This window comes from Bos grunniens, chromosome 1 (genome assembly GCF_055505025.1).
Source record: "Bos grunniens cultivar Pamir isolate PY7600 chromosome 1, Bosgru_T2T1.0, whole genome shotgun sequence".
NCBI classification, from domain to species: Eukaryota; Metazoa; Chordata; class Mammalia; order Artiodactyla; family Bovidae; genus Bos; species Bos grunniens.
In genome coordinates this window covers 24547094-24562672 of record NC_141165.1, presented here as the reverse complement: position 1 = coordinate 24562672, position 15579 = coordinate 24547094, and the positions used below count along the sequence as shown (strand labels likewise).

General features: G+C 43.1%; 1 protein-coding gene across 2 annotated transcripts in view; it reads right to left on the bottom strand.

Moving 5' to 3' along the window:
• The window catches only part of PCCB (propionyl-CoA carboxylase subunit beta), a 95927-nt gene extending 82948 nt beyond the window's left edge, over positions 1-12979 (bottom strand). Inside the window, exons 1-5 of one of the 2 annotated variants that reach the window (XM_086355164.1) lie at positions 12785-12979; positions 10621-10740; positions 9410-9478; positions 6693-6749; positions 4799-4912 (exon numbers count right to left, since the gene is read on the bottom strand). In XM_086355164.1, coding sequence (XP_086211290.1) covers positions 4799-4912; positions 6693-6749; positions 9410-9478; positions 10621-10740; positions 12785-12967 — 543 coding nt within the window. In that variant the 5' untranslated portion in view covers positions 12968-12979. Of the gene's footprint in view, positions 1-4798; positions 4913-6692; positions 6750-9409; positions 9479-10620; positions 10741-12611 lie in introns of both variants that reach the window. The other variant, XM_086355192.1, reaches the window with a different exon arrangement.
• Positions 12980-15579: the final 2600 nt, after the last annotated feature.

Here is a 15579-nt window from a genome sequence, read left to right as displayed (position 1 = left end):
GGGGTTCCCCTTCCTGCAACAGAATTAAAACTTCATGAAATCATGAAGATTTTGTCCAGTGTTTTTTTTTTTTAATGGAGTTTTATAGATTTTGGCTCTCATATTAGGTCTGTGACCCCTTTTGAGTTAATTTTTGAGTATGGTGTGAGGTCAGGGTCCAAATTCATCCTTGTCTCACCACGATTTACTGACATGATCATTCTTTCTCTCTTGAATTGAATGGAAAACATTTTGCAAAATAAGTTGGAAAAGTCACAAATGGAAGCCCCTGGTGACTCAGACAGTAAAAAATCTGACTGCAATGCAAGAGACCAGGGTTCAATCCCTGGGTCAGGAAGACCCCCTGGAGAAGTGAACGGCAACTCACTCTAGTGTTCTTGCCTAGAAAATCCCACGGACAGAGGAGCCTGATGGGCTACAGTCCGTGGGTTCACAAAGAGTCAGACACGACTGAGCAACCAACACTTTCACTTTTCAGCCCCCAATAAGCAAAAATCAGCAATCTAAAAAGTGGGAGAATTAGATTTCCAACATCACCAAATGTAATTCAATGTCTAGTACATAAAAAAAAATTACCAAAGAAACAGCCTAGTATAGTCTATTTACAGGGAAAAAAAGAACCTGACAAAAACTACTGCTGGGAAGCCCAGACAATGGAATTATAAGTCAAAGATGTTATATTAACTGTCTTAAATATGTTCAGTGAGCTATAGGGAATCAGGAAAACAGTGTGTGAACAAAATGAGAAAGACACTAAAGAAACAGAAATTATGGAGAGAAGCCAAGCATAAATTCTGGAGTTAAAAAGTACAATAACTAAAACAAAAAGATGACTAAAGGGGTTTAACAGATTTTAGCAAGCAGGAGAACCTGAGAGAACTTGAAGACAAGACATCTGAAACTATTCACTCTGAGGAACAGCGAAAAAGGAAAAAAAAATAAGACTAGAGACTGAGGAACATGTGGAAAAACATCAAACGAATCAACAAACACCATATACGAATACCAGGAGAGACTGTACTTCTGATGTGAAGATAAGCATATAGATCAGTGGAAAAGAACTGACTCCAGAAAGAAACCCTTACATTTATGTCAATTGATTTTCTTTCCACCAAAGTGCCAGGACAATTCAAGAGAGAAAGAATGATCATGTCAGTAAACGGTGGTGAGACAAGGATGAATTTGGACCCTGACCTCACACCATACTCAAAAATTAACTCAAAAGGGATCACAGACCTAATATGAGAGCCAAAATCTATAAAACTCCATTTAAAAAAAAAAAACACTGGACAAAATCTTCATGATTTCATGACATATTGCACAGGGTTCTTACGTATGACAAATAAAACATGATTCACAATAGAAAAAACTGATAAACTGGACTTTAAAATTTTAAATTTTGTACTTCAAAAGCCACCATTAAGAAACAAAAAGCTACAGACTAGAAAAATAAACTTGTAAATCTGATAGAGGATTTGTATCCCGAATATATAAAGACCTCTCACAACTCAAGATCCAATTATAAAATGAGCAAAAGATCTGAATAAACACTTCAGCAAATAAAATATACAAATGACTACTACATACATTAAAAAATACTCAACAGGATTCATTAGCAGAAAAATACAGACTAAAACCTTAGATACCACTACTTATCACTGAAATGGCTATAATGAAAAAAGATGACAATGCTAAGTGTCAGCAAAGATGGCTGGAACCTGAAACCCTCAATTACAGCCACTTTGGAAATATTTTGGCAGTTTCTTGTATAGTTACACATAAACTTATCACAATGAAGTTGAGCAGGATCTTGTAAGACCTTCCCAAATACAAAAATCTTACTGTGTCCTGCAATTCTTGTTTGTAGGAAAAATGGTTCAGCCTCCTAGACCTTCCCTGAGTTCCAAAGGGCAGATTCAAACAGTAACTAGTTAAGGGAGTGAATGGGGCCTGGGCCTGTTCATCCTCAGGGGATGTGCCTAACAATTTGACACACATCTCTGAGTTCTACAGAAACTAAGGCCCTCTACCACCAGGGTGGGGGATGGTAACTTGAGGCTAAGCATATGCACTGGACCCCAGCCTGGCTGGAACCAGAATGCTGATGAGTGAGATTCCTGGAACACCACCATGTTATCTCACCATCAGCCAGATAGAGGAAGGTCAGACACACTGCTACTCCCCTCCCTCACCTTCCCAAAAACTCTTCCCTGAAACCCACCAAGGAGTACAGGTCTTTCCTTGGCCCTACAATAAACCTTCCTCCACTCCAAACTCCAACATTTTAGTTTTGTTTGGCCTCACTGTGCATCTGGCACACAAACTTGGGTTCAATAATTTGACACAATAATTCTACTCTTAGGAATATACTCAAGGGTTATGAAAATATATGTCTACACAATGAGTTATATACAAATGTACATTGCAGCATTATTTATAATAGCCAAAGTAGAAATCCAAATGTCCATCAATTAGATAAACAAAATGTGGTATATCTATATAATATTATTCAGCAATAAACACAAACCACTGATAAACAGTACAATATGAATGAACTTCAAAACCATTATGCTAAGTGGAGAGAGTCAGATGAAAAAGGATCTTTTTGGAAGGAAAGAATCTAAACTATATATTGTGGTAATGGTTTAAGTATATTTTAGAAATTGTTGACGGAGAAGGCAATGGCACTCCACTCCAGGACTCTTGCCTGGAAAATCCCATGGATGGAGGAGCCTGGTAGGCTGCAGTCCATGGGGTTGCTAAGAGTCGGACACAACTGAGCGACTTCACTTTCACTTTCATGCGTTGGAGAAGGAAATGGCAACCCACTCCAGTGTTCTTGCCTAGAGAATCCCAGGGACAGGGGAGCCTGGTGGGCTGCCGTCTATGGGGTCACACAGAGTCAGACAAGACCGAAGCAACTTAGCGGCAGCAGCAATTGTTGAATTGTATGCAATGGACGGCTTTTATGACTTGTAAATTATATCTCAATAAAGCTGTATTTAAAAATATCGGAAGACAAACAAAATTTGAGGAAATGTTCCAGATTAAAGGAGATTAAAGAGCTATGACAACTAAAAGTGAAAGTGAAGTCTCTCAGTCGTGTCCGACTCTTAGCGACCCCATGGACTGTAGCCTACCAGGCTCCTCCGTCCATGGGATTTTCCAGGCAATAGTACTGGAATGGGTTGCCATTTCCTTGTCCAGGGGGGATCCTCCCAACCCAGGGATCAAACCCAGGTCTCCTGCATTGCAGGAGATGCTTTACCTTCTGAGCCACTAAAGGCAGTACCTAATTGTAGATTGGATTGGGGGTGGAGGAGGTGGGGATGCCCAGGGAGTGGGGAGTAATTTAAAGGTCTTTATTAGGATCATTTGATGGAATATGAATAACATCGATGAGTCAGTATGAAGTTTCCTAACTATGGTACTCTGTTTATACAAGAATGTCCTTGTTCTTAGAAAACAATGAAGGATTTAGGAGATAAAGGGTGCACAATCTCCAATCTATTCTCAAATGTTTCAGAAAAATATAACATGCAAATATGCACATAGAGAGAGAAAATGATAAGAGCAAACATGCAAAATGTAAACTGGTGAATGCGGGTAAACGATATATAGGAGTTCCTTTACTCCCTAGTGGGCTATCCCTAGAGCTCAAGTTTAAAGATTAAAAAGTAGGTTTAAGATCTACAAAGTGGCTGCTTAACGCACCCAAGTGCTCCCACAACTAGCCGAGTATCATACACAAAGTAAACACACATTTTTCTATCTGATCACAGAGGGCAGTGGCCAGGAATAAAAGCCCTCATAAGCTTGCAGGCCAGAGGACAACAAGAACAGCTGGCCTGATTAGAAACAATGTCTGCCTGTCTCCCTCCTCTCTCTCCTCCCTTCCCTGGAAATGCTGACCTGTCCCTTCTCTTAAGTTTCCATTTGGCAGGATCTCTCCCTCACCCCAGCCTCCCTTACTATACTCTCACAACACACTACCCACTTCAAATAACACATTTAATTTATTTTTGTGTTTCTTTTTATTTCCTTCTCTTTAATTTCAGTCTGTAAGAAAGCAGAAAGACATCTGAAATGATGTTCACCAAGTGTTCCTGAATGGTGAGGTCTGGGGGAAGGGAGATTTCTTTCTTCTTTGCCCTACAGCTTGAACTTTGTAATGATCTTGTAATGTCTTAACCAAAAAAAAAAAAAAAGCACTGCTTTTTAAAAATTTCCAATCCTATAGATAAATGTATACATATAACCAAATCACTACACTGTATATCTGAAGCTAACATAGCATTGTTAATCAACTATACTTCAATATAAAATAAAAAGTTTAAAAAAAATTATATAAGAAATTCCTAATTCCAGCAAGTCAGTTCATTTTAACCTTTTAGATTCCTTCCTCCTTGCTTTTGGAAAAAAAAAAAAAATATTTAAGTGACTTTCGCTTCTGAATGATCTTAATTTTGTTTTTCCCCAGTAAGTACGAGGCCTCTACGAGTAAAAAAGGAAGAAAATCCTCCCCATGGTACCTCTCTTGCTTTTTTTTCCCCTTGTCGCAGCACTCTGCTTGAAAGATCTCAGTTCCCCCAACCAGGGATTAAACCCAGGCAATGGCAGAGTCCTAACCACTAGGCATCTAGGGAACTTCCATCTCTCTTGCTTTTCATCTGCCCTCATGCCACCCCATGACACAGGAATGAGCCACAGGACACAAGGTGAGATGAGGAAGCTCTAACCAGCACACAGCTTAGAGAACTCAGTCCTGTACTCTGATTCTCTTTGAACAGTTTCTCACCAGAAAGATGTCTGCATAGCCAGCCAAAGATTCCACTCCCTCTTGAATCCGTGCACCTCCAGAGTCATTCAGTCCAATCACTGGAGCCCCCACTGTGAGGGCTTGGTCCATGATCTGAGACAGCAGAGAAATTTTTTGTGAGACAACTGATCTTGCTATGAAAAACCATATTTACAAAGCACCACAGTGGTTTTCTAGAAAATGTTTTAAGTGTACTTTTCAAAACAGGAGTTGGTAACACTGGCTTCATCCCCCATGGTGACTGGGTACCTTCATGGAAGACAGAGAATCAGATATTTAAAGGGCTAATTAAAGACCCCCAAGCAGCCCAGAGCCAAAGAACTTCCCATTAGCAGAGGCCAAGACTATTCATGGCAATTTCTAGAGCCAGAGGCCCAGGCTGTAATATTTTTTCAACAGTCAGTTTTGTTCCTGATTACTCTTTTGAAAGAACGGATAGAAGACAGAATGGTAAAGCAATATTTTTCTTTTAGTGTTTATGTATTTATTTGGCTGCACTGGGTCTTAGTTGTGGCATGTGGGATCTAGTTCCCAAACTAGGGATCGAACCTAGGCCTCCTGCACCAAGAGCGTGGAGTCTTAGCCACTGGACCACCAGGGAAGTCCCTCAAAGCAGTATTTTTGTGAAAGTAAATGTGGAACCCAGCCTCAGGCCTTCTACTTCCAACAAGACAGATTTTTCTCACAGGTCAGTAGTTGACAGCCTAATGAGCAACATTTTTAACAGTGCTAGAGAATTTACAAAGTACTTTCACTTCCATTATCTCATTTAACCATCATCACAGAGGCAGTAAGAAAAGAAAAATTAGGAAGGTTTAAAAATGAAGTGATTGGCCCAAGATCTCGGGAATAACACGTGACAGGACCACGTCGAAAAGCCAGGTGTTCTGTTACACAGGGAAACCCACCCACCTATTAAGTAATGTCTGCCTTTAGATCAGCTGGTTAGAGCGTGGTGCTAGTAACGCCAAGGTTGCAGGTTCAATTCCCATACAGGCCATAGTTCCCTTTGGGCTTCCCTAGTGGCTCAGACAGTATAGAATCTGCCCAGAGTACGGGAGACCTGGGTTTGATACCTGCGTAGAGAAGATCCCCTGGAGGAGGACATGGCAACCCACTCCAGTTTCCCTGCCTGGAGAATCCCCATGGACAGAGGAGCCTGGCATGCTACAGTCCATGGGGTCACAAAGAGTAGGACACAACTGAGCAACTAAGCACAGCACCTTTAATTCCAAAACTCTCCAACTGCAACCTACACTATTACTCACTTCCAGAGCATCTAATCTCTAGCAGAGGTTTTTAAATACCATCATGTAATCCCTGCACTGTTCTTTTAGCAACTGAACTCTACACCTAGACCATGGGTTCTTTACTTGGGGTCCCAAGAACCCAAAGTGGCTTGTGAACTTGGACCCTTAGAGCAAGGAGTCTATGAACTTGGATGGGAAAATCTTACATCTTTATTAACCACATAAGTATTAGAAATACCTGTGATTTTTGTCATCAAAGACTTTTATGTCCCACTAAAGTTCCTTCAGATAATCTCAAAATACTGTTTTCATTCATACCTACTTTGAAACCAGAGTGTATCCACTGCTAAATCTTGTTATTTAACACATTAAATAAGGAAGCATATATATTACATATGTGATTTTAATCCCTTCTAATCCTACATATTTTATTTTATGCATGTGTAAAAATGTGGGTCCAGGCGTCACAAGATTGCCAAAGAGTTCCATGTTACAAAAAATGTTAAGAACTCCTGCCCTGGACTGAAGGAACCTTCAGGTCAGCACCACATTCTGCATACCTCTGACCCACTCCATGTAACTGATAAAAGTACTGAGTTTCTTTTGCAACATTAAATACTTACTTTGCAGATCTTTTGGGCATGTGCTCCAGACAGGCTACCTCCAAAAACTGTAAAATCCTAAAAAGAAAACAACTAAATCAAAAAAATATGTAATGACTAGGCAGAGACGAAGACCCACTAGGAGGAAGAAATGAAAAATTCACAGATTTTAAAGTTTTTAAAGCATTTTCAAAAGTTTAAAAGATTGGGGGGAAAAGTCTGACTTCTAAATTATTCCATAGAGTAAGTAATGAATAAAATATCTTAAAAGGGGTCCATGTAATGTGAAGAGCAAAAGACCTAGTTTTTATCTACAAAAAAGATTTGTAGCTCTGAGGAAAGGAAAAGCTTTCATGCAGAATTAACCTCCAAAGTCAGAGGTTATCAGAGGGTCTATGGAGGTCAAACAGGCATTTCTATTACTAGGATATATTTGCTGTTTTGACAAAAGAGGTGAAAAAGTGAGTGACAGGCCTCACTGCTGCTTCTTGCCTCTAGATTTTCATTACCTTCTGATATAAAAAGCTTTCTGTAGGAATGACCAACTTCCTAAAACCGCCTCAAAAAGATTGTAGAGAATTAATAACAGATTCAGCCCATGAGGACAAAAAAGGAAGAGCAAACAGCAGCAGACGAGAGAGTGAACAAATGAGCGGACTGAGAGCCCAGGACTATCTAACTGGGAGCAAAGGGAAGCCTCTACACCTGGGTAGGGATAACCTCAGGAGCGGACAGCCCAGGAACCACAGAAAGTGTGGTGGGAAGTGGCTGACAGGAAGTCTGGGTTGAGAGCACAGGGCCTCTTCTTTACCTGGAGAGGAGAAAGGATGTTTACTCCCTAAAGAAACCTAACCAGAGGGCTGTTGTCACAACCCCCGCCACTATAGGCAGCAAAGATGAGGCTGATAACAGGTGAGATTTCCAATCTGTACAGTGAATGATGAGCCAATTTTGACCTCCCTCTGCCAGGAACACATCTACAGCCAATTATCGCACAAAAGACTGTGACTGCTTCTCTGGAAAAATGTATGCTCCTCCTAGAAAAAAGGCCTGCAGATACGAACATCTGGGGGATCACTACAAAAAAAGCTGGCTCATCATTCTTCCCCTCGGTATCTTTCAGGGCCTATTTCACATGCCCCATGTTCCCTAAAGCTTTCCTGGATCCCAATGTGATCTTTCCGTGTCCTGAGAGCTAGCCCAGAACCTCACTGTAGATGTAGCCATTCCTGTTCTGCCCCACTCCATCAACAAAATGATCAGCTTCTTCAGGACAAGAACTGTCTCATCATCTCCACCTCCACCACACTCCCACCAGACAGGGGCAGAAGAGGCGCTCAGAGTATCAATTCAATGAATTTTTGTATCTGCTTAAAGTTCAGAGAACACTGTGCCCAAAAAACACAATAACCTTCTTTGTTTTAGCTATCTTACTAATGGTTCCTTCTGAACAACTTTTTGCCTAGCTCTCCTAAATGACAAAAAAAAGATATGACTCCTTCTAGTCAGGCATTTGGTAGACTCATTTATAAAAAAGTTTTAAAATATTTCAAAAGTAATCCTATTCACAAATTAGTATAGTTTAAATTTTAAAATAATCAAGTATAATTATTTTACTGCCAAACCCAGAAAACATTCTAGGTTTCTAAACAAGCTCTCTACTTTTAAGATCTGTAAAAGAAATCGAATATTTAGAATTATATATATATTCCCATCTCTTAGTGGAGGGGGAAAAAAAAGTCAAAAAATAGTATACAACATGTTCTTTGCATTAGTTTTCATTGCTGTTGTAACAAATTATCACAAATTCAGTGGCTTGAGACAATACATATTCATTACCTTACAGTTCTGTAATTCAGAAGTCCTACATGGGTCTCACTGGGCTAAAATCATGGTTAGCGGGTCTATGCTCCTTTCTGGAGGCTCCAGGGGAGAATCTCTTGTCTTATCTTTTCCAACTTCTAGAGACCATCTATTTGCTTTCCTCTCCTCACGACTCCTGTCCACCCTCTTCTGAGGCAGCAACTGCAGGCAGAGTCCTTCTCACACAGCCTTACTCCAACCTCCCGTTCTGCCTCTCTCTTCCACTTCTAAGGACCCTTGTGCTTACACTGGGCCCACCTATGTAACCCAAGCTGTTCTATTTTAAAGTCAACTGATTAGTAACATTTATTCCATCTGCAAGCTTAGTTCTACTTTGCCAGGTAAAATTACATATTCACGAGTTTCAGGGATTAGGATTTTGAGTCACTATTCTGTCTACCGCATTCTCCTATGGTCTCCATGTGAAGAAACTGTATCTGTCCTGATACAGCCTAACAAAACTTGCTTGAACACATTCATGAAAGCCCAAAAGGGCCTATGGTTCTGAGAGTCAACTCCCCTCTGCCCAAATGCATCCACTGCCCAGACCACGGCAGCCCTCCCGGCACACACCCAATCTGCCAAGGGGAATCTCACTCACTTGGATAAACTCCTGTCTCCCAAGACCGCTTACAAGACTACTGTCCTATGATCCTCCCCCAAACAGACTAAGGACTCTTTCTCCCTAAGAAAAAAAAAAAAACACATAGTAAAATACTCTGGACATATGCACTAAAAAAAAATAATAATTCCCCCACCAGCCCCAACTATAGGTAAGCATTCTTTCCCCAGAACTGTTTTCTTTTCAAAGAAAAGAACATTTTGCTCCTGGCTCTGCCCTCAAGGAAAGCTCGGCCAATTAGAGTAGAAAATACCTGACTGAAGACATAAACCAGTCTTCCATTGATTCGTCCTCGTCCAGTGACCACACTGTCTCCAGGAAACTACCAGAAAAACAGAAAAATAAAAGTTAAAAAATCCAAAGACTTCTCTCATGAATCTAGCAATTATGCCCCGATGAAAGATCCCACCCTAAAATAAAACTCCACCCCAAATCCCTTAAAATTCAGTATAAATACAGAACATGAAGGAATCCCCCCCTCCCTGACTTAGCTCTACAACAGCAAGCACTGGGCTGCTGCTTCATCACCACAAGTGAAAAGCACTGTATCCTTCCTCAAAGTAGAATAATCAGGAGACCCTCCTAGGACTGTCACTGCTGAGGGCTCAGAGGAAAGAAGAGGACATACAAAGAAACATGGCAATTTCTACAAAGCCACATACCACCCCCTAAACCTTAAAGCAAACCTAGCATTTTCCTTGGAATTCTGACAGTCACTGTGTGGTTCATAATGAATCAAATGGAGCTGGCTAGTTTATTGCCAAGGTTACAAATCTTTGATCACAGACCTGAAGAAAATGGACCCAGTGAGTCCAGAGAACTCTGTGCACCTTGGAGAACACCCAGTCGAAAGAATAGGTGTCAGTGACTCTGACCTCCAAAACTCCAAAGCATAAACTTAAAGTATGTCAAAGAGGTGACTGGTTAGCCTTTAGGGGTCCCTGGTACCTAGGCAGAACAGAACCCAATCAAAAGACATTCTCAACCTTCCTTCTAAGTTTGTCATTCTACACTTTTGAGAACTAGGAAACCACACCAGAGCCCTGGGAGCTGGGCCAGTCACCTTGCACAAGGCATGAGCAGTGAACCCACATTCCTTCAGTTGCAGACAAGGGTGAGTGGGGAACCTGGAGGCCCCAACAGTGCTTCTCAAGAGGCACTTCTGCAATTCCAGAACCTGATACTTGAAAATTTTCAATGTATTCTGAGTTCTGGCAGGACTTTATTATCTAGTAGTAGACTTCACTTTCACTTTTCACTTTCATGCACTGGAGAAGGAAATGGCAACCCGCTCCAGTGTTCTTGCCTAGAGAATCCCAGGGACAGTAGAGCCTGATGGGCTGCCATCTATGGGGTCACACAGAGTCGGACACGACTGAAGCGACTTAGCAGCAGCAGCAGTAGACCAGCATGGCCACAGCTGGTAAGTGCAACTTGGAGGCCTGCACCATTGTGAACAGATACCTTATTCTTATCAGCAGCCATTCCAAAATCTGCACATCTGTGTTCCACAAACATGTCGCTCTCAACAAAACTGCCAGGGTCCAGCAAGAGACTGATCCGCTCTCTGGCTGTCAGCTTTCCCTAAAATGCAACAAAAATCATTCAGCAATGTCATGACACACAGTCAGTAGGCAAGGAGTGTTCACGGGAGGGCCAGGAGGACTGGGTTTGCCTTCACTCCACATGAAAGCCCTCTCTCTATTCCATCAACCTGCCCAAGAGACAGGTGTTATCAGTAGAATTCAGCCAGTAAGGCAATCAGGGCAAACCAGCTGCTCCAGGAGCCACTAATTGTGAAAACAAATAAAGAGTAGGAGGAAAAGTTGGAGAGGACAAATGAGGGGGTAAGGAGAGCCTGACCCTGGAACAAGATAACTAGTTCCACAAACATTTACTGGAGACCCAAGGGTCAATAAAAAGAAGAATGGAGAAGCAGGAGGTAGAAAACTCAGGCTTTGCAAAGGATCTGAGGCTACACCCCCAGGTTCACAGACTTCCTATAGGGAACCCCACCAGCCCTGTTAAAAAAAGAAAACAACACAAAAAACACCTCTAACTAGCTATATTTTCCCCTTAAGAAAGAGACCAAAGCTAGCATTGCATATTAACACAAAAAGGCAATCCTCCACACTACTGTGTAAAATATATTTTCAGGAAAGCAATTGGGCAATAATATATCAGTGTTGAAAAATATTCAGATCTTTTGACCTAGTAATTCCACTTCTGGAAATCTACCCTATGGAAGTAGTCCAAAAATTGTGTAAAAGCGGGTGGAGTGAGAGGTTTTAAACCAAGTCAGCCTCCTGACTAAGTCAGCTTTGGCAAAAGAAAAAGTTTCTGGGGGTTACATCTAAAGCCAGTAGGATCACTTGGAAATGCTTGGGGTGATGATCCAGGGAGGGACTGAGCGATGGACCCCAACAGAAAGAGTGCACAGAGCACCAACAGGCCTTTGCAGAGGACGATCTGAAGTTCCCTCACAAACACAGCCACCTGGGGTCGGGGGGCACTCCTGGCACCACACACTATCAACCAAAGTTACATCTCACTCCCAAATGGCAAAAAGGAACTGTCACCTTCAGGCCCTTATCAAACGGGTATTTACAACATCTAAATCAACATTCAATTTAAACTTAATAAAAGGCTGGTGCAAATCTCCTCACTGAAGACCCCACCTCCCCCCTGCTTGTGAGTTTATGCCTCAGTGTCCTTCATCTCTAAGAATTTCACTTTTGTGCCTTCGAGGTTGGTTATTTAACTCTTCCGGCACACCAATCCAGACTCACACGTGTCCAGGACCCACTGGGCGAACCTGGTCTCAAGTCCCAGGTCACTGATCTGGGCCTCAGTTTGGTTTTTTTTTTTTTTTTTTTCCCCTGCTACTAAAATGATCTACAGAAGCACCCCGGGGCAGTGGGTGGCAGTGCTTAAGCTGTTCACTTCAGTCAAACACCCAGACTGACCTGAGCAACCCCAGGGGGGAAAAAAAAAAAAACCCCAAACACCTGCTTCCTAGGGTGCCTTTCCTACCCAGAAAGCAGGTCGATGTACTCTGAGACCCATACGAGTTTCAGCTGGCATTGGGGAAAGAGGTTCCACAAGTTTCTTATACAAACCACACGCCTACCCAGGTGAAGGAAAGTTTGCCCATGTAACTTCCCCTGCCAAATGTCTTGATTTTCCTTGGAGCAAGAAGCTCCTACCACTCTTAAACCGGGCATGAGAAGAGCAACATTTGTTTTTCCGTGCCTATCGTTGTTTCATTATCTTATTCCACTAAGATTATGAGGGGAGAATTATTGCCATTTTCTGTTAAGAATAAACTGACTCCGGGGGAATACGTAACTTGTCCAAGTTAACTGGTGAGCCGCTGGAGCCCAGCCAGGCTCGTCTAAAATTTCAAAGAGAAAGTAGACAGTGACAAAGCACAATGGTGCTTGTCCTGGTTTTACCTGCCCAGTTGAAAGGCATCAGGTTCACAAGGTGAACATCCTCGGCCCCACCCCGCCCCTCAAGACATCGCGTCGATTGGCTGGGAGGCCTCTTACGCAGCGAGCCGCACTCGCTGTGATAGGTCGCGACCGCTGGGGGCGGGCTGGCTGGCCTGGACCCCCTCACGACTCACTCGCTTATGCTGCGCGTCAATGCGGCGCTGCCCTCCTCCCAGCAGTGCAGCTTGCCGCTTGTTCTCGATGCGTTCGTTAACCGATACAGGCTGGGTGCACAAGCTGCGCCCCGCGCCCCGGAGACTTCTCACTACAACACTGAGCCTGGCTCCGGCCACAGCCACGCGCATTGCTGCAGCCATTTTTGCTCTATCAGCGAACCGGAGTGCGCATGTGTGTCAAGTGGTCGCTCTGTGGTGTCTGCGCCTGCGCAGCATGGGCGGGATGTAGGGAGCTTGTGGGCTGGAATACCGAAGGCTTTTGGGAGAAAGGCCTTGGAATCCTGAGGCTGTGCTAGGGCGTCACCCTGAGTCATGTGGGACGAATCAATCTGTGTTGTGCCCTCCAGGTTGCACAGAAAAGGGACTTAGCCTTTGCTCTTTGTGGCTACCTAGACCGCTAGTTGTGTCCTACACGTAGCAATCAAGAACTTCCAGCTGTCCAAGCTGGATATAGAAAAGGAAGAGGAACTAGAGATCAAATTGCCAACATTCGCTGGTTTATAGAGAAAGCAAGGGAATTTCAGAAAAACATCTATGTGTGTTTCAGTGACTACACTAAAACCTTTGTACGGATCATGACAAACTATGGAAAGCTCTTATGGAACAACTGCGGAGAAGGCAATGGTGACCCACTCCAGTACTCTTGCCTGGAAAATCCCATGGACAGAGGAGCCTGGTAGGCTGCAGTCCGTGGGGTCGCTGAGTCGGACACGACTGAACGACTTCACTTTCACTTTTCACTTTCATGCACTGGAGAAGGAAATGGCAACCCACTCCAGTGTTCCTGCCTGGAGAATCCCAGGGACGGGGGAGCCTGGTGGGCTGCCGTCTATGGGGTTGCACAGAGTCGGACACGACTAAAGCGACTTAGCAGCAGCAGTAGCAGTTCAAGATTGGTTGAAGATTGAGAAAAGAGTATGACAAGGCTGTCTGCTGTCACCCTGTTTGTTTAACCTGTACACCGAGCACATCATGCTAAATCCTGGGCTGGATGAGTTACAAGATGGAATCAAGACAGACGGGAGAAACATCAACAACCTCAGATATGTGGATAATACCACTCTAATGGCAGAAAGTGAAGAGGAACTAAAGGGTTTCTTGACAAGGGTGAAGGAAGAGAGTGAAAGAGCCGGCTTAAGACCAAATGTTAGAAAAACTAAGATCAAGACATCTGGCCCCATTACTTCATGGCAAATAGAAGGGGGAAAGGAGGAAGTAGTGACAGATTTCCTCTTCTTGGGCTGCAAAATCACTGCTGATGGTGACTGCAGCCATGAAATCGGAAGACAATTGCTTCTTGGCAGAAAATCGATGATAAACCTAGACTGTGTTGAAAAGCAGAGACATTACTCTGCCAACAAAGGTCCATAAAGTCAAGGCCATGGCCTTGCCAGTGGTCACGTTTTGTGAGAGCTGGACCTTAAAGAAGGCAGAAGGCCAAAGAATTGATGTCTTGGAACTGTGGTGCTGGAGAAAACTCCTGAAAGTGCCGTTGACAGGAAGGAGATCAAACCAGTCAATCTTAAGGGAGATCAACCCTGAATATTAACTGGAAGTGATGCAGAAGCTGAAGCTCCAGTATTTTGGTCATCTTATGCAAACAGATGACTCATTGGAAAAGTCCCTGATGCTGGAAAAAATTGAGGGCAGAAGGAGAAGAGGGTGTCAGAGGATGAGATAGCTGGACAGCATCACCAATGCAATGAATATGAACTTGGGCAAACTCCAGGAGATGGTGGGGGACACGGAACCCTGGTGTGCTGCAGTCCATGCAGTCACAAAGAGTTGGACACAACTGAGTGGCTGAACAACAACAACAATAATTAACTTTATGGAACACTGTACCAAGTGTCACTTTAAGCATTTTCTGTATTAGCTATTATCCTGATTTCACTGGTGAGGCAAATTAAAAGAGGTAAAGTGATTGATCCAGCGAGGACTACAGAAATGGAACCAGGATTCAAACACAGAGATGTATTATATACGACTTATTGAGCACCTGGTGTCAGCGTCACCTGAAGGCCAGTAGGGAAATGCAAACTTTCAAATTCTCAGATTCCATCCCACACCTACTGAATCAGGAATTCTGGGGGTTTGGCCAGCAATCTGTTTCAACAGATGACCTCTAGGTGATTTCGGTACTTGCTCTGAGTTTGAGAACCACTACTCTAGGGCTTTAGAACTGAACTGTTGGGAGCTTGTCTGTTTCCCCAGCTAAAAGTCAACTCTTTAAGGAAAAGAATAAGGGGTACATTTCAAGTTTATGTTCTTCAACACAGGAAACTGCTGAAGTTGATCATTAATCCCACTGAGCTCACAGCCAGGGCACTCATAAAGTCCAAACTCTGGCCTGAGACTTCAGTGTTCAGTTCAGTTCAGTTCCGTGTTAATACAGCTCAATTCAGCAAATGTTGAATCTGCTGAAACAGTTGCTATCTGCCAAGAACAAACCATCAGTACTTACTACTTTCCTGGAGTACAAATTGTTCACCTAGATATGCAGGGAAGCTGAGGATTTTAGGCCTGAAGTCATATGACTAGACAAAGCCCACCTGCAGCTCTCTGACTCCATAGTGTTAATAGATGCTCTTGGCCCTGCATTTGGGTCCCTCCTGGGTGGCACGGTGGTAAAGAATTCACTTGCCAATGCAGGAGACACAAGAGACACAGATTCAATCCCTGGGTCAGAAAGATCCCCTGGAGTAGGAAGTGGTAACCTGCTCCAGTATTCTGGACTGGAAAATTCCATGAAG